Source organism: Camelina sativa, chromosome 13 (assembly GCF_000633955.1).
Source record: "Camelina sativa cultivar DH55 chromosome 13, Cs, whole genome shotgun sequence".
NCBI classification, from domain to species: Eukaryota; Viridiplantae; Streptophyta; class Magnoliopsida; order Brassicales; family Brassicaceae; genus Camelina; species Camelina sativa.
Window position 1 is genome coordinate 7,238,296 of NC_025697.1, and position 21,205 is coordinate 7,259,500.

Genomic DNA, 21,205 nt, shown 5'->3' on the forward strand with positions numbered 1-21,205 from the left:
CTGCTGCATACGTAAACCGACAATTAAACCGAACCGATATTGACTTTAAATTCAATCGGTCTATAACTTTCTTCTTTCTCACATCCGGTTCTCATTACTTTCTTCGAGTCTCTACTCCAAAACCGGATTAAAACCGGAAATTTAAACTTACAATCGAACCGAACCGAATTAATTTGTTTTAGTTTTAAAACGCAAAAATCACCCGCCACTCTAGTAACTCTAGTATGATCCGCCGCCTTCCTCTCCCCAACGCCGCCGCGAAATCCCACCAGTACATTAAAGTCTCTCTCTTCTCCACATCGCCGCCGGAGATAACACCGCCGTTTATTCACAAATGCAAGACCGTTTCCCAAGTCAAGCTCATTCACCAGAATCTCCTCTCCTTCAGAATCCTAACCTTGAATATCACTTCCCACCTCATCTCCACCTACGTCTCCCTCGGTTGCTCATCTTCTGCTGTTTCACTACTCCGTCGCTTCCCTCCTTCCGATTCAGGTGTCTACCATTGGAATTCTCTCATTCGCTTCCACGGCGAGAATGGCCGCGCCGGTGAATGTATCTCTTTATTCCGTCTTATGCATTCTCTGTCATGGACGCCGGATAATTACACATTCCCTTTTGTATTCAAGGCTTGTGGAGAGATCAACTCCGTTCGTTGTGGAGTCTCTGCTCACGGGCTTTCTCTGGTGACTGGATTTATGTCCAATCTCTTTGTGGGGAACGCGCTTGTTGCTATGTATTCTCGTTGTGGTTCATTGAGTGATGCACGGAAGGTGTTCGACGAAATGCCTGTTTGGGATGTTGTATCGTGGAACTCTATAATAGAAAGTTATGCAAAGTTAGCCAACCTAAGATGGCGCTTGAATTGTTTAGCAAGATGACCAATGAGTTCGGATGCAGACCTGATGATATCACCATTGTGAATGTTCTTCCTCCTTGTGCTTCCCTTGGAGCTCGCTCACTAGGGAAGCAATTGCACGGTTTTGCGATCACAAGTGAGATAATACAGAATATGTTTGTAGGAAACTGCTTGGTGGATATGTATGCGAAGTGCGGGATGATGGATGAGGCAAACACAGTGTTTTCGAACATGTCAGTTAAGGATGTAGTGTCCTGGAATGCAATGGTTGCTGGGTTCTCACAGATTGGAAGATTTGATGATGCTGTTAGGTTGTTCGAGAAGATGCAGGAAGAAAAGATAAATATGGATGTTGTAACTTGGAGTGCTGCTATTTCAGGGTATGCTCAGCGGGGCCTTGGATATGAAGCTTTGGGTGTGTGTAGGCAGATGTTGTCTTCCGGGATAAAACCAAATGAAGTCACGCTTATTTCAGTTCTTTCAGGTTGTGCTTCTGCTGGATCATTGATGCATGGTAAAGAGATTCATTGTTATGCCATCAAGTATCCTATAGACTTGTGTAAAAATGGTCATGGTGATGATAATATGGTCGTTAATCAACTGATTGACATGTACGCTAAGTGCAAAAAGGTTGATGTTGCGCGTGCTATGTTTGATTCACTTACCCCCAAGGATAGGGATGTTGTAACTTGGACTGTGATGATCGGTGGTTACTCCCAACATGGGGATGCAAATCAAGCTCTCAAACTTTTTTCTGAGATGTTCGAGCAAGATTACCGAACAAGACCAAATGCTTTTACCATATCATGTGCCCTTGTGGCATGTGCTAGTTTGGCGGCATTAAGAGTTGGCAAGCAAATTCATGCTTATGCATTGCGAAACCAGCAGAATGCAGTACCGCTGTTTGTATCAAACTGCCTAATAGACATGTATGCAAAATGTGGAGCTATCGGTGATGCCCGGCTTGTATTTGACAACATGATGGAGAGAAATGAAGTTAGTTGGACATCTCTAATGACTGGTTACGGTATGCATGGTAATGGAAAAGAAGCTCTTGGAATCTTTGATGAGATGAGGAGAATAGGTTTTAAGCTTGATGGTGTTACATTACTTGTTGTATTGTATGCTTGCAGTCATTCAGGAATGATAGATCAGGGCATGGAGTATTTCAATAGAATGGAAACTGATTTTGGGGTTAGTCCTGGCCCGGAGCATTATGCATGTTTGGTTGACTTGTTAGGTCGTGTTGGCCGTTTGGATGCAGCGTTACGCCTTATTGAAGAAATGCCAATGGAGCCTCCTCCTGTGGTATGGGTTGCTTTGCTCAGTTGCTGTAGAATCCACGGAAAAGTTGAACTCGGGGAGTACGCCGCTAAAAAAATAACAGAACTAGCATCTAATAACGATGGATCATATACATTGCTCTCAAATTTATATGCAAATGCAAGTCGTTGGAAAGATGTGGCTAGGATCAGATCATTGATGAGACATAATGGAATTAAAAAAAGACCTGGTTGTAGTTGGGTCGAAGGAATTAAAGGAACTACTACGTTCTTTGTTGGTGATAAAACTCATCCATACACTAAGGAAATATACCAGGTCCTCTCAGATTATATGCAACGCATCAAGGATATTGGTTATGTTCCTGAAACAGGCTTTGCTCTTCATGATGTAGACGATGAAGAGAAAGATGATCTTCTTTTGGAGCACAGTGAGAAGTTGGCTCTTGCATACGGTATTTTAACAACTCCTCAAGGTGCTGCTATCAGGATTACGAAGAATTTACGGGTATGTGGTGATTGCCATACTGCATTCACATACATGTCCAGAATCATTGATCATGAGATTATATTGAGGGACTCTAGTCGCTTCCATCATTTCAATAATGGACTGTGCTCCTGCAAAGGTTTCTGGTGATGACGCTTTCTCTATGCACTCCACCAAACAGTAGGATCGTAAGAGGTCTGTTCATTATTCACTGAAACAGACACAACAGTTTTGATTTGCACATTCTGTTCTGAGGATATCAAGTTAGTAATTATTAAAGCATCCCATTCAAAAAGCAGCACATCAGTTTATATCTGCACCTGTCAACCACATATAAATAGCAGTGCCATAATGCTAAGCTTTATGGCACCTGTCAATCAGATAGGTACAAAGCCAGAAAACAATCACCAAACAGGTTCTCATTTACTTCCTTTAGTTGCCTCCCTATATCTGTTTGATGTATGATTTCTCATTGCAATTTCATATTACCTGAATGGGTCTTCCAACATCATGCAGGCTACGAAAGCAACCTGAGTGAAACCATACATTCAGGGTTTTCACATGGTTACTGCAGATTTCAGGAACGGTCTCTTGTTAAGAGACAAAGAAAAGGATCATAAGCACTGTGTTATAGGCCTCATGTAGATTGTATAATTTAAGCAAATTTTGTAGATGAATAGTTTTCTTCTTTATTTGTGCTGAAAAATACAAAATCACACTCCATACCATTAGTGTGTTCATAATAAAACAAGATCTTTTGTTGCATTTGTCATGTTCATCTAACCAACACTCCATGGATTGGGCATTAGAACAAAGCCATTTTCTCAATGTGCCAAAAAATGCTCGAGCATTTGGTACCCCTTATACAAAGCCAGCAAAAAAATTGATATCACCATTGGTCAAATCAATCTAATCCTGGAGAGGCAAATTCTAAATTCTACATGTCCAAAATGTTTTAAAATGGGATATTTCGTCATCATCATGAGTAAACGTAACAACTAAAGATTTCTCACAGATAGTCCCAGACGAAGTCAGAAGGTGGAGTTCATGTTCTCGCTTCTGCTTGGTCCATCTGAGAGATCCGGTTGAAGAGAAGTCACATCGAAATTTGAAGGTGCTACAGAAGCTTTAGTCCACCTGTTACTTCATCAACAACTTCAACTGGTCCTGCGGAAGTAACACCTCTTAAGTCTTAGAATGTTATGCTAAGAAAAGCTGATGATAACCAACCAACAAACAAATTCTACTAGAAGAATCTCAATTCTCTTATCACAGAACAATATGAATTTGGATACCATACAACACTATACGTCCCCCTTTATAGCTTACATTTTCATATTTTGTATTCTTATGAGCTACAGATTCCATTCAGGTTGAAGGACACGCACCAAGATTGAACTAATAATAAGCTAGCACATGTAAGTTATCTAGGGTAATTGAGATTTGGAACTCTCAAACTCATCTCTTTTCCATCAGAGTTAACTTTAAAACAAACGACATGGATCAGATATAACAACTTACCAAGAATAGCCATGACTGTCCTTGAATCTGGAAAAGGACATAGACGTGTATTAGATTCACTATTTGCAAAAAAATGCTCCTAAAATACTAACAAAAGAAGATCAGGGGAAGGAGGATTTATCCCTGTTAATTAACCAGCTAACAAAGGTAAAAGCACCACGGGATTTGACATTTGAAAGGGGCATGAACTATATAACTCACTTGGGGCGATCTGCGTTCTTCCAGCGTCAATGGTGATATGGGTAGGCAGTTTAAGGGATTTAGCCCTTTCCTGTCAATATTGTGAAATATGAACAGTCAATGCATCATCCTAAGAAATGGATCAGCTCCATGAAATCTCAAATTCCCCTTAAAATATTCATGGTCTGATATATCAAGAAACTAACATCTGGCAACTCCTACAAAGCTCGTGAAGATCAAATTTGTCAACAGCACTAAAACTGTGGATCCCAAAATAGATTTCAATCACACAGACAATCCACTTTACAGTAACAACACTACAAATTGTTTTAGTAAACTCACTTGCAATTCTAGCATCTCATCCTCGTCCTCGATTTTAACAACCACTTTTGGCTGTGCACACTCCTCCCAGCTGCAATAGCAAACCAATACTTTTTTTATTCTAATCATTAAGTTACTTAAATCGATTTGTTTGTGACTTAAGAGGGAATACCAGTCCAATGCTTTTGGAGCTCGACGAACAAGCTTTTTGTATAACCCTAAAGTGGCATGACTGCAAAAAAAACGCAAAACATAAATCAAAACAATCAGTACAAGAACACCCCAAATATTTAAGAATGAAACAATAAAGAGAAACAGAGAGAGCATGATTAGTTAGTTAAAATTACCTGCACTGAGCTGCAATCTTTCCTTTGCCCATTTTAAGATCATTCCTCACAACCAAAACCTGAGGAGTGTGAAGACAAAACAGATTTTGATAACAAAGTCAATTCAACAACAACTGACTGTGTTTCGATTACAGTATAAAAGAGACAAAATGTAGTAAAAGAAAGAAACCATCTTGAAATCATCGAGTATATCAGCGAGCTTCTCGATCTCGAGTAGACCCTTGGATTGAGTTTTGGTATCTCCATCAACAGCAGCAGCAGCAACAACAACAGGTTTGGTATTGGAACGGCGAGTGCCAATGCAGAATCCAAGTGCAGCTCCAACTATTAGGGCACTCAACCACGTTAAATCCATCGCCAAGTATATATTCCTTCTATCCTACCCACAAAACCTGGAAACACACAAAAAGTGATTTTGATTGAAAACTGAGAGAATCTATGATTGAAAATTAAGCGTTTTCAATTCACAGCGATCTGCTGCTCGGGTCAGGTTTCTATAGTAGAAATGGAACAATTTAGGATAATCAAAAAGTCTAAAGAAGAGAATCGACGAAGCTTACGAGTTCGAGAATTGAGAAACGGCTCTGCAGTTTTTGATTCCTTTTTTTCTCAACCCGGCGTGAAGATTTTAGCTTTAATGCATACCATTAAGCTAAATCAAAATCAAAAAACAATTTAATGGTTTAATATAAATGTTATTTTTCACCAAATAAAATTCAAATTCCACATAATGATAAAAATTAAAAAAAAAAAAATGGTTATCGATTATTTTGGTTCGTTGGATGATTGGCTTAGACAAATTTTAAAAATAATATACAGGTATTAGAAAAATAAAGTAAATCTTATTGGCAATAATGTTAGCGTAAAGGAAGGGAAACGTAGTTAGGATAAAGTTATTCCAGCGACCAAACAAACAAACAAACTTAAAAAGACGAAAACGCAGTTTTGTTCTTCTTCGTCAGAATCAGAATATATGTACGGCGTCAACGGGAATTGACCTTGTCACAGCTTTTCCTATCTCAAGTTCATCCTCCTCCCATCATTTTTACCAGATCGACCACCTTATTCGAGCTTTTGTGTTCTTCAAACTTCGCATCTCTTTGTAGCGTATCAGAAGGTAAAAAAATTTAACGATTTTGCTGCTTTTTGGTTTACTGTTGTTCCATGCTGATCGTTCTAGTTCGATGATATGAACTGCGTTTTCCTCATGGGGTTTTTGCTGATGACTGAGTTTTTTTTTTTTTTTTTTTTTTTTTTCTTTCGGATTTTTGATATTGGAATATCGAATTCGGGTTTTTTTTCTTAGCAAACCCTAATTAGATTCGTCTTTTTATACCTTGTTTAATGTTTGGTGGATCAATAAGGATTTTTTTGTATGATGGAGTAGATCGTGTGTATGCTAAAACCTGATGGATCATGTAGGTAGGTTTTTTTATCTTAGTAAAGATATGTGTATGTTATTTGATTCGGGTGCAAGAGATTGATGATGAAATCAGAAGTAGTATATTGTGTACAGAGATGTTTGAAAGAAAGCAACAACGGCTGTCAAAATTATGTGGTGATCTGGTGGAATAATCACTGTTATCTTCCATTGGTCTTGGAATTTCTAGGTTTCAGTTCTTAGCAGTAGTTTAAACATGCATATGCATCTTAGGTCTAACTTAGACATGATTCTCATCTGGAAAATGGCTAATAGATATATGCTTATTTACTTCACTAGCTGTAAGCTTGAAATGGATGCCTGCCTTAGGTTCATTATTCTTCTTTCATTACGTTGTACACACCATGATTCTCAGATTTGGACCTTTTTGTGTATTTGGTTATGGGGTGAATGAGTCTCTGCAGAATTCTTCAAGTGTTTTCTGACTGTTAGTTGTGATTTCTTACAAATTGAATACTGGAGGCGAGCTGTGCAGATTCATGTTTGGATTCTGACGGCTCCTTTGTATGAGTATACAACAAGCAGCTCCTTTTTTGCTCGTTTTTGTTTAGTATTAATAGTGCATATTTGAATTAGTAGATGTATCAGCTTATTTTCTGCTATGTTCTGTACCTACAGTTCCAGGCTTTCAGCTTCTTGGGCATGACTAGGTTTACAATTTTTATTTGCAGGTTTGAGTATCAGCAAAGATGAGTGACAATCTTATGGACAAAGTTACCGCATTTGGTGAGCGCCTGAAGATCGGAGGTTCGGAAGTGAGCAACAAGATCAGTGCTGGTGTGAGCTCAATGAGCTTCAAAGTCAAGGAACTTTTTCAAGGGCCAAACCCGACCGATAAAATAGTCGAGGATGCTACTACGGAGAATCTAGAGGAACCTGACTGGGATATGAATTTGGAAATATGTGATATGATAAACCATGAGACGATTAATAGCATTGAGTTGATCCGTGGAATAAAGAAGAGGATAATGATGAAGCAGCCGAGAATTCAATACCTTGCCTTGGTTTTGCTTGAGACATGTGTTAAGAACTGTGAGAAGGCCTTTTCAGAGGTGGCAGCAGAAAGAGTCCTTGATGAAATGGTAAAGCTAATTGAGGATCCACAGACAGTCGTGAATAATCGAAACAAAGCTTTGATACTGATTGAAGCTTGGGGAGAATCGACCAGTGAACTCCGCTACCTACCAGTTTTCGAAGAAACTTACAAGGTAACTATGACCTGGTACCAACCAATGCTATGGTACTAAATTCTACCATACAGGTTTCATTTACACTATTTTATTTTATTAAAGATGACACTATCTTAAATCCTTGATTCATATCCATCTCGTGCTGAGTTGAAGTGGTTTGGCCTTACTTTATGAGATTTCTTGCCCTGGGAAAATATAATGTCTAGCATATGGTTTTTGTATAAAACAGATAAATAAATGACTCATGTTTCATTGAATTGGCTCAATCTAGTTGTAGGAACTGATTGAAAAAATGAAAAGCTGTGAGATCTGATGTCAGAATTTGTTATGATCAGTTCTTAATGTTTTTGTCTTGTATTTTTGTTGCTGTACCGCAGAGCTTGAAAGCTAGAGGTATTCGCTTCCCTGGACGAGACAACGAGAGCTTGGCACCTATTTTCACTCCTGCTCGGTCAACTCCAGCACCAGAAGTAAATGTGGATCTTCCTCAGCATGTGCATGAGCCTGCACATGTTCGGTATGATGCTCCTGTAAGAAGCTTTACCGCTGAGCAGACAAAGGAAGCTTTCGATATAGCAAGAAACAGCATTGAACTTCTTTCCACGGTTCTGTCCTCTTCGCCTCAACAAGATGCTTTACAGGTAAATCAGCTCGGAATTATTTGGCATCATTTCCTATTATCTAATTTAAAAATGGATAACACGGGATATCCGCGATATGTTTTCATTATCTCTCTAATTTGCAGGATGACTTAACAACAACACTTGTACAACAATGTCGTCAATCTCAAACCACTGTCCAAAGAATCATCGAAACAGCAGGTGAAAACGAAGCACTTCTATTCGAAGCCTTGAATGTGAACGACGAGCTAGTGAAAACGCTGTCCAAGTATGAGGATATGAACAAACCCTCTGCACCACTAACCGCACACGAACCAGCCATGATTCCTGTTGCTGAAGAGCCCGACGACTCTCCGGTTCATGGAAAAGAAGAATCTCTGGTTAGAAAATCATCTGGTGTTCGTGGTGGATTCCATGGAGGTGGTAGTGGGGATGACATGATGGATGATCTTGATGAGATGATATTCGGTAAGAAAAGCGGTGGTGATTCTTCGACTAATGCTGATCGTGACCCGAATAAGGAGCAGCCTTCGTCCAAGAACGATGATCTCATTCGATTCTGAGATGGGTTTTCTTTTTCAAGCGAAATAATAGCACTCTTGTATGGAATTGGTAGTATGAATGAACAGATTCAGTGTAAGTAATCTGTGTTTGGAGATCTCTTTGACTGGTGTGATGTGTTTATAAAGGTGACGTATTATGTATGACACAAGATTGGAAATGTGTTTTACTTTTGTTTTGCTTTTTTACACATTTTTTTTACTTCTTTTAATTTGGTATGCCAATTAGTGAGTCTTAAGAAAAAGCTCATAATATCCATTGTGTCCCGAGTCTGTAGTGCTGCTGTACGTATCATGTCATTTACGAACTATTCATATACTGTTTAGATAGTTCGTACTTCGTAGTAATCTAACATATGTTAAATATTACTAATAAGTTACGGACTTACGGTGACTGTGGTTAAAAAATAACCTTGTCAGATACGTACAATTCCTATTGCTTAGCTTTCGTGGGATTACATTCTATGGTATCTACGATTTTGGTAGTTTTATTGGAAGCACCGGCCAGCGGGTAAAAACTGGACTAGTAAAGATGAGTGACGAGGGAGGACAATGTAAGTGATAAGGTTTAATATTGGCTCTCTGATCAGACAATTTTTTTGTCCCACAAAAATTGATTTTCTACAATTTTGAATTAACTTAAGTTAATATTTTGTAAACTTCAAGAAATAATCATTTAAATTTCTAAACTGTTATTGGTCTACAATTAAACAATATATATTTAGTGAGAGAAAATAATTTATTTTAAATCAGTAATCATTGGTTTTTTAAAATGTGTAAAATCTTCTAAACATCATTCTTTTGGGGACAGAGGGAGTATAATGAATACCATCTCGCCTAGGAAGAAATATTTGACAGGAATTTGAATTGAGTTTGAATTTGATTAGGGAAAACCAAGAAGAATCACAAAAGCCAGACACTAAAGGTAGAAAAAAATCACAATGGAACAAAACAAAACTAAATTTATCACCAAATGATAGTGTATGTAGTACTAGATGATATAGGATATTTAATTCTTGGCGTTATCAAAAACAAAGACTGAGACAGGGTAGATAATATCCATAAATATACCCTCATAATATCCATTTTTTTACACTAACTTGTGTAGGTAAAACACATCTGATCCCCCTTCAAAAATGGCTCTTGCATACCCTCTTTAATTCCCCCATGTAGATCCCCAACTGTTTTGCAAATCGAAAAGCAGAGTACCGTATGCCATAAACCCATATGCGACGATCAGAACAGTATGCCTAGGAAATCGGCAGTCTCTTCTTGGTGAGTTGCTTAGCCGTAAAATTCATATATTTGTTCTAGCTACCTAGCTATATCACTTACCTCCTCATAGTCAACGAACTTAGGATTACAAATAACAATGATGCCAACAATACCCTTTGTTTCCAGTAGTTCAACGATAAACTGAGGGGACAATTCTCCGAAGTAGATCTGGATTTTCGCGAACAAGATGCCTGATGATTACACTATCATCACCTAGCCCTACAATGGTTTTAACAAACATACATTAGTTCAGATTTTAGGTCAGAAGATCTGAGTACGAAGGACACTTAAATCTCATATCCACAAATTTCGTGTAGACATTAAAAAAATAGAAAAAAGAAAGTAATAAGCATGACAACAATGGCGCAACAAGCAACAAGAGAGAATCTACTAACAAAAGCTTTGTAACATTTTTAAATTATTCTTTATCAAGAAGTAAAAAAACAAGAGAACAAAATATGACTACCAACACCATATATAGTCCTACAATGGGTTTTTGTTTTTTGTTTAACAAACATACATTAGTTCAGAAGATCTGAGTACGAAGAACACTTAAATCTCATATCCACAAATTTCGTGTAAACATTAGAAAAAAAAAACTAATAAGCATGATCCAAACAACGGCGCAGCAAGCAAGAAGAGAGAAACTATAAACTAACAAAAGTTTTGAAACATTTTTTAAAATTTTTTTTATGAAGAAGTAAAAAAGAGAGAACAGAAGATGACCTCCGGTGGAAGTAGATAAGCGGGAGCTGGGAAAGCGAGATCGTCTTGTCTTATCCTTTCTTGTTCCATTCGAACCTCTGCATCAAGTCTGGCTTGTTTTTTGCCCTTTTTTTACCTCTGCATTATCGTTACTATGAAACTCACTTCTAAAAGTCGAAACTTTAGATCTCTAGTGTTTTACTTTTGGTTTGCTTTTTTACTCACTTTCTCAACATTTTTTTACTCACTTTCTCTACTCTAACCGCAAAAAACATAACTATAAGTATAACTACTGGTTAGGTATGGACGTAAGGTAATTAGGTATGTCAATTAGTGAGTGTTTAAGAAGAACTCATAATATCCATTGTATCTCGACTAATTCAGAATTAGATAATCTTTGGTTGCATTGTTTCAACCAAAATATAATTATATACTTTTAAAGAAGTTTAGTAACTTATTGAATAAATTGATTATTTAATAATTTATATTACATAAATATTCTTTTAAATAAGTATCTACCAAAACTTGTACAAAAATTATAAAATATTTCTCTCAATTATGGTTTTATAGCTTTCTTAGTTCCTTCAATAGTTTTTCCACTATCCAAAAACTGAAGAAAACTTACCTATTATTTATTATATTATTTAGATTCATTATGAAAATAAATATTATTCAAGATGATTAATCGAAAACTAAAGACGCTTTTCTGAAAGATTGATAAAGTCATATATAAGAATCATATGGAAAATGATTCAATTATACCAGTATAAGTGAGACCAAAACCTAACTTATATAGATTTACAATTCACAATAATTTGGTTTTAATAAATTATTATAAACATATTATATATATATATATATATGTGTTAACTAACTATATATTGATAAATGATATATGATTAGAATATTATTAATAAGTAAATAGAAATTGAAAAATAGTTACATAATAATTTGATGTGAATTATTTTTCTTAAAATGAATACAAAATTAAAGCAAAATAGTAAATACACGACATATCTTAAGGATGACAAGTAAAATTGAAAATAAAACTAGATATTTTGATGTTCATAATATAGGAATAATATCTATGTAGTACTAATATCCCAAAAAAAATTAATAACAATTTAGATGATAGAAAAGTTAAATATTTCATCATATTTTAAAACAAAAATATCACACATGTTTATTTATTATATATATATATATCATATCTTACATATATATATCATACACACATGTTGAACTTCTTATAAACATAATAGCATATGCTACACACATGTTGAACTCTTACATAAAATATATAAGAATTACAAAAATGCAATAATTAAATATTAATATCTTTTATTATTTATTTTATTTTTAATTGTCATTAATCATTCATTAGAATGCTATAAATACTATGGAGGTGAAAAAAATGATATAAACACAAATAAATAATTGCAATTAATTAAAATTTAATGCCTTAAAATATCGATATGATTATAATAATGAGAGTTACAAAATATTTGATAGAATATGTAAGTTAATAAAATATGTGAAAAATTCATAAAAATAAATTTATGGTGGATAAAGAACTGAATTTTTGGTTTGAATATAAAAATTTAAAATTACTATAAATATAAATATATGACAGGAACTTCAAGCTAATCAGATTGTAATTTTAAATATACATTTTGTTCTCTCTTAAAATAAAATATATATTCAGCTATTTCTCTATAAATATTTATATTTTAAAATATATTTTAGTTTATTGTAATTAGAATGAAATTACAATAATCATATTATGTGAATTATTTCTATTAAAGTGAAGAAATAAAACAGAAAATTATTATTGGAAATTATGATTTAAAGTAGAAGAAAAATTGAAAATCTTATAATATATTACTTTGATTCAAGTTGTTTTTTTTTACAGATGCTAACTCTCTAGGTGAGTTCTAGAATAAAATTTTAGAATAAATATACTTTAGTTTATTATAATTAGAATGAAATTATAAAATAAATTAAGAATCATATTATGTGAATTATTTCTATTAAAGTGAAGAAATAAAACAGAAAGTTATTATTGGAAATTACGATAAAAATTGAAAGAAAAATTGAATATTTTATAATATAGTACTTTAATTTCAAGTTATTTTTTAGAATGTAAAAAGGATTGCGCCGGAGTTGAGAAAATTTACTTATCAGTACAGTTATGCAATTTAGCGTTAACAATCGCAGACGCAATCGCGATTAGGTGACGCCCATCGCCACTTTCCACACTCCACTATCAGCGCAAAAAAAAAAAAAAAAAACCCAAATGANAATGAGTAACAAAAATTTGTAATCGAATTCGGATCGAAGAAGAAGAAGAATCAGATCTCTCTCACGATGTCTGGAAAACAGCAAAATCATCATCGTACTACTTCCTCCAGACCCAGATCCAAAACCCTATATCTCATCGTTCCCCTCGTCGCCTTCTCTCTTCTCGTTATTCTCTACACCTTCTCTTCCTCCTCCCAACCCTCCGTATCCTATGTGAACTCGTCGGACCGGTCAGAGACGTCCTTCGTTACCTCGCTTGAGCATTTCTTGATCCATAAGGCGCCGAAGCTCACTTCACCGGTTAGAGACGATACGGTTCGTGGCGAGAGAGTTGACGACGACGCGAGGAAGCTCGACGAGATGGTGTTTGAGAGAGAGAATCGTTTGTTGAGCGAAGATCCGGGATCTCCTCTTGGATTTCCGATTAAGGTTTACGTTTACGAGATGCCGAAGAAGTTCACTTTTGATCTTCTCTGGTTGTTTCACAATACTTACAAAGAGACTTCGAATGCTACCTCTAATGGCAGCCCTGTGCATCGCCTTATAGAACAGGTACTATAAGAAAGCTTAATTGAATCATTTGGTTTGTTGTTAGAAGAAGCTTAATTGTATCTATTGAATAACTTGGCTAATTTTTTTCTATATTGCAGCATTCTATTGACTATTGGCTCTGGGCTGATCTGATCTCTCCTGAATCCGAAAGACGTTTGAAAAGTGTCGTGAGAGTTCATAAGCAGCAAGACGCTGACTTCTTCTATGTTCCGTTTTTCACTACGCTCAGCTTCTTCTTGTTGGAGAAGCAGCAATGCAAAGCACTCTATAGGGTGTGAGTGAGCTTTGATTATATATATTATCTAGAACATTAGATTCAGTCTTCAATTTTAGATATTTAGTTTACATCTCCATGTGCTTTCTTTGAAAAGTATCGAGCTGATTTTAACTCTTTAAACTTGTGTTTTGAATATACTCGAACTTTTACCCCCGGGTGTTTAACAAAGGACATGTCATTGGTAACATTTTCTTAACTTTTTTCCAACTGCAGGAAGCTTTGAAGTGGGTCACAGATCAGCCTGCTTGGAAGAGGTCCGAGGGAAGGGATCACATATTTCCCATTCACCATCCCTGGTCTTTCAAGTCCGTCCGCAAATTTGTGAAAAAAGCAATCTGGCTTTTACCTGATATGGACTCCACTGGGAATTGGTGACTCTAGATGTCCTTCTGTAACTGATTTGTGATTCGTGTTGTCTGCTTTAGCTATACGTTGTTGATTCTGTTTGAACTTGATGTTGTAGGTATAAGCCTGGGCAAGTTTCACTGGAGAAAGACTTAATTCTTCCTTACGTTCCCAATGTTGATATTTGTGATGCCAAGTGCTTGTCAGAAAGTGCACCAAGGAGGACCACACTACTTTTTTTCCGAGGGCGGTTGAAGAGGAATGCTGTGAGAATCATACCACTTCTAATTCTATTACTTTATAAGTTACAATCAAATGCTCTTGCCTTTTTCTTTGTTGTTGACATTTAGGATTCACATAATACTTGGAATACTTCTATTGTTATATGAAGAATAATTGGAATACCTCACTATACTGGGAAAGCTCTTAGTCATTCTTTGCCTTCTCTATTCTGTTTCTCACGAATGGGTTGCTGAAATTTTGTTTTAGGGAGGTAAAATACGTGCCAAACTCGGTGCAGAACTAAGTGGTATCAAGGATGTTATTATTTCTGAAGGGACTGCTGGAGAGGGAGGAAAATTGGCAGCTCAAGGTGGCATGCGTAGGTATATTCTGAGTTGCTTCATGGCCCGTTTGGTTGCGGTGCAATACTTTCTTTGCTTTCAACTTGTTTATCTAATTTTGTCTACCTTCTGTCAGATCTTTATTCTGTTTGTGTCCTGCTGGTGACACACCGTCTTCGGCGAGGTTGTTTGATGCCATTGTCAGTGGCTGTATACCTGTTATAGTCAGTGACGAGTTAGAATTTCCTTTTGAAGGAATACTTAATTACAAGAAGGTATATCAGAGTTTTAACCCTTGTTTGTCTAAATTATTCTATATACATAAAGCAGAGTTTGTATGACTTTTTGCTCTCTTTCTTTTGTTTTTCATCTCAGGCTGCTGTGCTTGTTTCTTCCAGTGACGCAATACAGCCAGGGTGGCTTGTAAATCATCTGAGAAGCCTTAAGCCCTTCCAAATCAAGGAATTGCAGAATAACCTTGCTCAAGTATGTACTTACTTTTCCTTCTCTTTAAAAACTTTGATTTTGCAAAAAATGATATTACCTATTTTCATAGTTCATATGCGTCACTTGTGCAGTGGATCTTTATGTATTTTAAGTAATATGGTTCCTTTAAACTTTTCCAGTACTCGCGGCATTTCCTATATTCGAGCCCTGCTCAGCCATTAGGTCCAGAGGACTTGACATGGAGAATGGTATGTACCTACCAGACTTAAATACTATTACGGATATGGCGATATGGGGGAAAATAGAAAGAAATAATAGTATCTGACAGCATGGTGTAACTAAATCAGTATTGATATTGTGCAAAAAGAGAGTATTAGATTAAAAAAACTTCAGTTTGATGTTGTCAATGGCTAATTTAAGGTCACTTCCTTGATCCGCCGTGGTTTAGTATCTGCCTTTGATCACACTCATTTGATGGTGTAGAACTTACTGCAATGTATAAATCTAAGATTCAGAAAATCTTGATGATGTTCTTGTTGTCAATGGCAGATGGCGGGAAAGCTGGTGAATATCAAGCTTCACACGAGGAGGTCACAGCGGGTCGTGGAAGGATCTAGGAGTATTTGCAGATGTGATTGCTGGAGACCCAACTCAACAGCTTCCAATTCTTTCAGTCCTCTCTTGGCTTAAAACCTATCACTCTGACCCAGATACATATACTGTTGAGTGTTTATCCAAATAACTTTTCGCCATCTTGCTTAATATGTTTTATATAATTTATGCGCATACCTTTAAAAATTCGCAACTTGTGGTTAAAGAATGAATGGAACTGTGATAACTTGAGAGCAAGATTGAGAGTCCTTTGGGCCAAGACACTATATAGAAGGCACTTTGAACAAATGTTTTCAATTTCGATACGTCTGAAGTTATCCGGAGCGTCTGAGATGGTGAGTTGTTGGTTCTATCTATTGTATGTAGAACATGGACATTCAATATTCATTCATCACATAATTTTGAAAATAAATTTAGTATACTTACCAAATGCCAGATGTTTTGTGGTATTGTTTATTTACGATAGTGAGAAAAGTATTCGTGGTTAGTAGTAGTAGTTGGAATATTGACATTTTTGACCAATGCTACGTACACACGTTATCTCATTAAACCCAACTAAATACAGTGCGTATAAAAACATTACATTTGTAGAAAATAAAATAAAAAAGGCTTGAAATACTCGAGAGACCGCGTATTTCCTTTTCCTTTTCGAAATTGTCCAAGGTACACCTCTATCGTCTCTTTCAGTGTGTGCTTACACGTTTTGATTTGTGTCCTGAAAATCACCCCCCCNCCCCTACGCCATTCTTTTTTATTTTTCTCCATATTGTTTTTGTTTTTGTTTTTTTTTCTTTCTAATGTAGTAGTTTAGTCCTTGAAAATATCTGAGGTCTCTTCAGTCAAAAATTTCGATCAAAACTCAAAAGTAAAAAAAAAAAAACGCTTTATCAGAATAAGAACATTGGCAGATAATTAATTACTTAAATCACAACAAATCTCCCTTCAATATAAAGAGGATTTAGTAATAAATCTAACATTGTTTAAAACCCCCAAAGAAAGTGAATTTATCTTGGATTTATTTTCTTTGCTCTAAATATTGATGTAGTAAGATAAAATCGTGATCTAAGGAACTAGAGTGATTTTTTTTTTTTTTTTGACAACAATTAGAGTGATTTTTATAGGAAGTAAATATTTTTGTTTTTGGAATCATTTATTCAGTATAGAAAGAAAGAAAACAAAAATGGGAATAAAGAAAATCCGACCAGAGTTAATACTTAATAGAGCCGTTCTTACTTTTATTTTTACTTTATTACCTTTCTCCGTAAAACGCTTCAAACTGTAAATAAATAAATAAAAAAAGGGTCAGCTCCGTCTATTTGTTTCCCGGCGGCGGCGTTCCACCTTCGTCTTTGCTGTCTCGCCGCGTCTTAATTTTTTTCTACTTCAGTAATAAATCGAGCAGAGATCTTTCTGTCTTGATTTCTCTTCTCTCTATTCTACAAAATCTTGGCAATTTTATTTACTTACTTTTTTTTGTTTCTTTGTTTTATATATATATACAGAAGTTAAAGATCTTTGAATATAAAAATTGGGTTTTGGGGCTAATCGTTGATATCATAACGTGTATTAGTTAAGCAAAGCAGGAGTGCTTAAGTATTTGCTCACACGACTAAGTCTTTTTCTCCTCCTCTTCTTCTTCTTCTTCTTCTTCTTCCCTCTCTCTCTCTCTCTCTCTCTCTCTCTCCCTTTCACTATCGCTTCTCAATTTATCAAATGCCTCATAATATCCAGTTGGGTGGCACGACACGACCGCGTTGAATACTTCAGACAGATTTGCTAAAAAGAAAGTGTTCTTCTTTTATCAAACCCAAAGATCTGAGTTTCTTCTTCTCTCTCTCTCTCTCTTCCTCTGTCACGGACACGGGCTCCTAAGGTATTCTTGTCAGCAAATCGTGTGTTTTTTTTGAATTAATGTTGTTTTTTCTTATTAAGTTCGTGGTGGGATCGTCTCTCTCTCTTTTTTTTTTTTTTATGTCTGAATGTCAAAAGCTTGTCCTCATCTCTCTTTCTCTTTTGTTTTTGAATTGCTGAGAGAAAGATGTGTGTTGTTGTTTTCGAGTTATTCTCGGATTTGAAAGTTTGAAACTTTGTTTTAGTGTAGTCGTCTTCTTGATAGCTTTTAAAGGTGATGATGCCTTTTTGTTTTGTTTTGTTTGAGTTTTTCGGATTTTAAATTTTTCTACAAAAGCAATGATTGTCACCCTTCTTTTTTTATGATGAGCTTTGTTGTTGATTGAAGCCTTTAGTAGAGAGATCCATGGATTGATCTGTTTTCTCTTTGCTGATGTTTTGATTGCAATTAAGATTTCTGCTAAATTATGAACATTTAGATGTCTTTGTGTTTGTTTCCTCTTTTGCTGACTTTATTGCATCTGGTTGTTTGTTTACTTCTTTCTTCAGGGGATCTACCTGAGGTAGATCAACAACAACAATGGCATCTAATGACCATTTCAGTAAAAGCCGATCAAATCTTTCAAACAACTCTGATATTCAGGAGCCTGGAAGGCCACCTGCTCCTTCTTCAGTCACATTTGCTCGTAGAACTTCCTCTGGTCGCTATGTTAGTTACTCCAGGGACGATCTTGAAAGCGAGTTGGGAAGTCAAGATTTCATGAACTATACAGTTCACATCCCTCCAACTCCAGATAACAACCCAATGGACCCTTCCATTTCTCAGAAAGTCGAAGAGCAATATGTCTCTAACTCGATGTTCACCGGCGGGTTTAACAGCGCTACGAGGGCTCACCTTATGGACAAAGTGATTGAGACAGAGACTAGCCATCCGCAAATGGCCGGCGCTAAAGGATCCTCTTGCGCCATCCCTGGCTGTGATGCTAAGGTTATGAGCGATGAGAGAGGTCAAGATCTTCTCCCTTGTGAATGTGACTTTAAAATCTGTAGGGACTGCTACGTAGATGCGGTCAAAACAGGCGGTGGGATTTGCCCCGGGTGTAAAGAACCGTACAAGAACACGGAGTTTGCTGATCAGACTGATGAGAACGGTCAGCAAAGGCCTATGCTGCCTCCAGGTGGCGGGTCGAAGATGGAGAGAAGATTGTCGTTGATGAAGTCAACTAATAAATCAGCTTTGATGAGGAGTCAAACTGGAGATTTTGATCACAACAGGTGGTTGTTTGAGACAAGTGGAACTTATGGTTATGGTAATGCGTTTTGGACAAAGGATGGGAATTTCGGGAGCGGTAAAGATGGAGATGGTGATGGTGAGGGTATGGAGTCTCATGATTTGATGAGCAAACCGTGGAGACCGCTTACTAGGAAGCTGAAGATTCCTGCTGCTGTTATTAGTCCATACAGGTAATAAAAGAGAAGTGTATTGTTTTATTTTTTTACTTTACTAAATCCAATTCTATAAGATGTTAAAAGAATATGTTTTTTTTCCTTTTTCTTTTTTGTAGGCTTTTGATATTGATCCGTGTAGTTGTTCTTGCATTGTTCTTGACTTGGAGGATTCAACATCAAAACCAAGACGCTATATGGTTATGGGGAATGTCTGTGGTTTGTGAGCTTTGGTTCGCCTTTTCTTGGCTTCTTGATCAGCTCCCTAAGCTATGCCCTATTAACCGTGCCACTGATCTTCAAGTCCTCAAGGAAAAGTTTGAAACGCCAACAGCCAGCAACCCGACCGGGAAGTCAGACCTTCCTGGATTTGATGTGTTTGTCTCTACTGCAGATCCTGAGAAAGAACCTCCTCTGGTCACTGCTAATACCATTTTATCAATTCTAGCTGCGGAATATCCGGTTGAGAAGCTTTCTTGCTATGTATCTGATGATGGAGGGGCACTTCTTACGTTTGAAGCCATGGCTGAAGCTGCCAGCTTTGCAAACATTTGGGTTCCTTTTTGTCGTAAACATGCCATCGAGCCGAGGAATCCTGACTCTTACTTTAGCTTAAAGAGAGATCCTTACAAGAACAAAGTAAAGTCTGATTTTGTGAAGGATCGGAGACGGGTTAAGCGTGAGTTCGATGAGTTCAAAGTCAGGATTAACAGCTTGCCTGATTCGATCAGGCGACGTTCTGATGCTTATCATGCCAGAGAAGAAATTAAAGCCATGAAGATGCAGAGGCAGAACAGAGACGATGAGCCTTTAGAGCCAGTGAAGATTCCAAAAGCTACATGGATGGCTGATGGTACTCACTGGCCTGGGACTTGGTTGACTTCTGCCAGTGATCATGCCAAAGGCGACCACGCTGGTATAATTCAGGTATAAAGCCTTCTTCTACTTCCTTTGAAGTTTTCAAGATCCATAGATTCAAGATGTTATTACTTTCTTTAATATCTCATTTTGCTTTGCATGTTATTGATCAATGCAGGTGATGTTGAAGCCACCAAGTGATGAACCACTACATGGAGTATCCGAAGGGTTTCTTGATTTAACCGATGTGGATATTCGACTCCCACTCCTCGTCTATGTTTCTCGTGAGAAGCGACCGGGTTATGATCATAACAAGAAAGCTGGAGCCATGAACGCCCTAGTCAGAGCTTCTGCGGTTATGTCAAATGGACCATTCATACTCAATCTTGATTGTGATCATTACATATACAACTCTGAGGCACTGAGAGAAGGTATGTGCTTCATGATGGATAGAGGCGGGGATCGCCTTTGCTACGTTCAGTTTCCACAGCGGTTTGAAGGTATTGATCCTTCGGATCGATATGCTAATCACAACACTGTCTTCTTTGACGTCAACATGAGAGCTCTGGATGGGCTTATGGGTCCAGTTTACGTTGGAACCGGTTGTCTCTTCCGAAGGATTGCACTTTACGGTTTCAATCCGCCTCGAGCCAAAGACCATTCCCCAAGTTGCTGGAGTTGTTGTTTCCCTCGTGGCAAGAAGAAGAATATCCCTGAAGAAAACAGAGCTCTGCGTATGAGTGATTACGATGACGAAGAGATGAATCTTGCTCTTGTCCCGAAGAAGTTCGGTAACTCGACGTTCCTCATTGATTCAATTCCAGTAGCTGAGTTCCAAGGCCGGCCTCTCGCGGACCATCCAGCAGTTAAAAACGGGCGCCCACCCGGTGCACTCACCATTCCACGAGAGCTTCTTGATGCAACTACCGTAGCAGAAGCCATTGCTGTTATCTCTTGCTGGTACGAGGATAAAACGGAGTGGGGATCACGTATCGGATGGATTTACGGGTCAGTTACTGAAGATGTTGTCACAGGTTATAGAATGCATAACCGTGGCTGGAAGTCTGTTTACTGTGTGACGAAACGTGATGCTTTCCGTGGCACAGCTCCTATTAACTTGACGGATAGGCTTCACCAGGTTCTACGTTGGGCTACTGGCTCGGTTGA

The 21,205-nt window shown here is 37.1% G+C and overlaps 4 protein-coding genes and 1 pseudogene across 4 annotated transcripts; 4 read left to right on the forward strand and 1 right to left on the reverse strand.

The window, feature by feature from the left end:
- LOC104738014 lies at positions 210 to 3,391 on the forward strand (annotated as a pseudogene).
- On the reverse strand, positions 3,495 to 5,691 carry LOC104735723 (peptidyl-tRNA hydrolase 2, mitochondrial-like). Its single transcript, XM_010455562.2, has 8 exons — positions 5,556 to 5,691; positions 5,165 to 5,387; positions 4,996 to 5,054; positions 4,821 to 4,880; positions 4,670 to 4,739; positions 4,349 to 4,418; positions 4,148 to 4,174; positions 3,495 to 3,793 (listed from the first exon to the last, which is right to left on the reverse strand). Exons 2-8 carry the CDS (start codon positions 5,348 to 5,350, stop codon positions 3,744 to 3,746), a joined length of 522 nt encoding a protein of 173 aa, XP_010453864.1. The 5' UTR covers positions 5,351 to 5,387; positions 5,556 to 5,691; the 3' UTR covers positions 3,495 to 3,743.
- LOC104735724 (TOM1-like protein 2) lies at positions 5,946 to 8,991 on the forward strand. Its single transcript, XM_010455563.2, has 4 exons — positions 5,946 to 6,112; positions 7,108 to 7,644; positions 8,004 to 8,267; positions 8,372 to 8,991. Exons 2-4 carry the CDS (start codon positions 7,126 to 7,128, stop codon positions 8,807 to 8,809), a joined length of 1,221 nt encoding a protein of 406 aa, XP_010453865.1. The 5' UTR covers positions 5,946 to 6,112; positions 7,108 to 7,125; the 3' UTR covers positions 8,810 to 8,991.
- LOC104735725 (probable arabinosyltransferase ARAD1) lies at positions 13,094 to 16,120 on the forward strand. The gene is made up of 9 exons (XM_010455564.1): positions 13,094 to 13,639; positions 13,738 to 13,911; positions 14,130 to 14,287; positions 14,380 to 14,527; positions 14,751 to 14,866; positions 14,961 to 15,099; positions 15,200 to 15,310; positions 15,451 to 15,519; positions 15,821 to 16,120. Exons 1-9 carry the CDS (start codon positions 13,154 to 13,156, stop codon positions 15,959 to 15,961), a joined length of 1,542 nt encoding a protein of 513 aa, XP_010453866.1. The 5' UTR covers positions 13,094 to 13,153; the 3' UTR covers positions 15,962 to 16,120.
- On the forward strand, positions 17,202 to 21,199 carry LOC104735726 (cellulose synthase-like protein D2; the record flags this gene model as incomplete). The annotated part of the gene is given in 4 exon segments (XM_010455565.2): positions 17,202 to 17,756; positions 18,284 to 19,198; positions 19,300 to 20,107; positions 20,217 to 21,199. Coding segments are annotated over 3 exon segments (2,675 nt in total), but the record flags the coding sequence as incomplete, so codon positions are not given.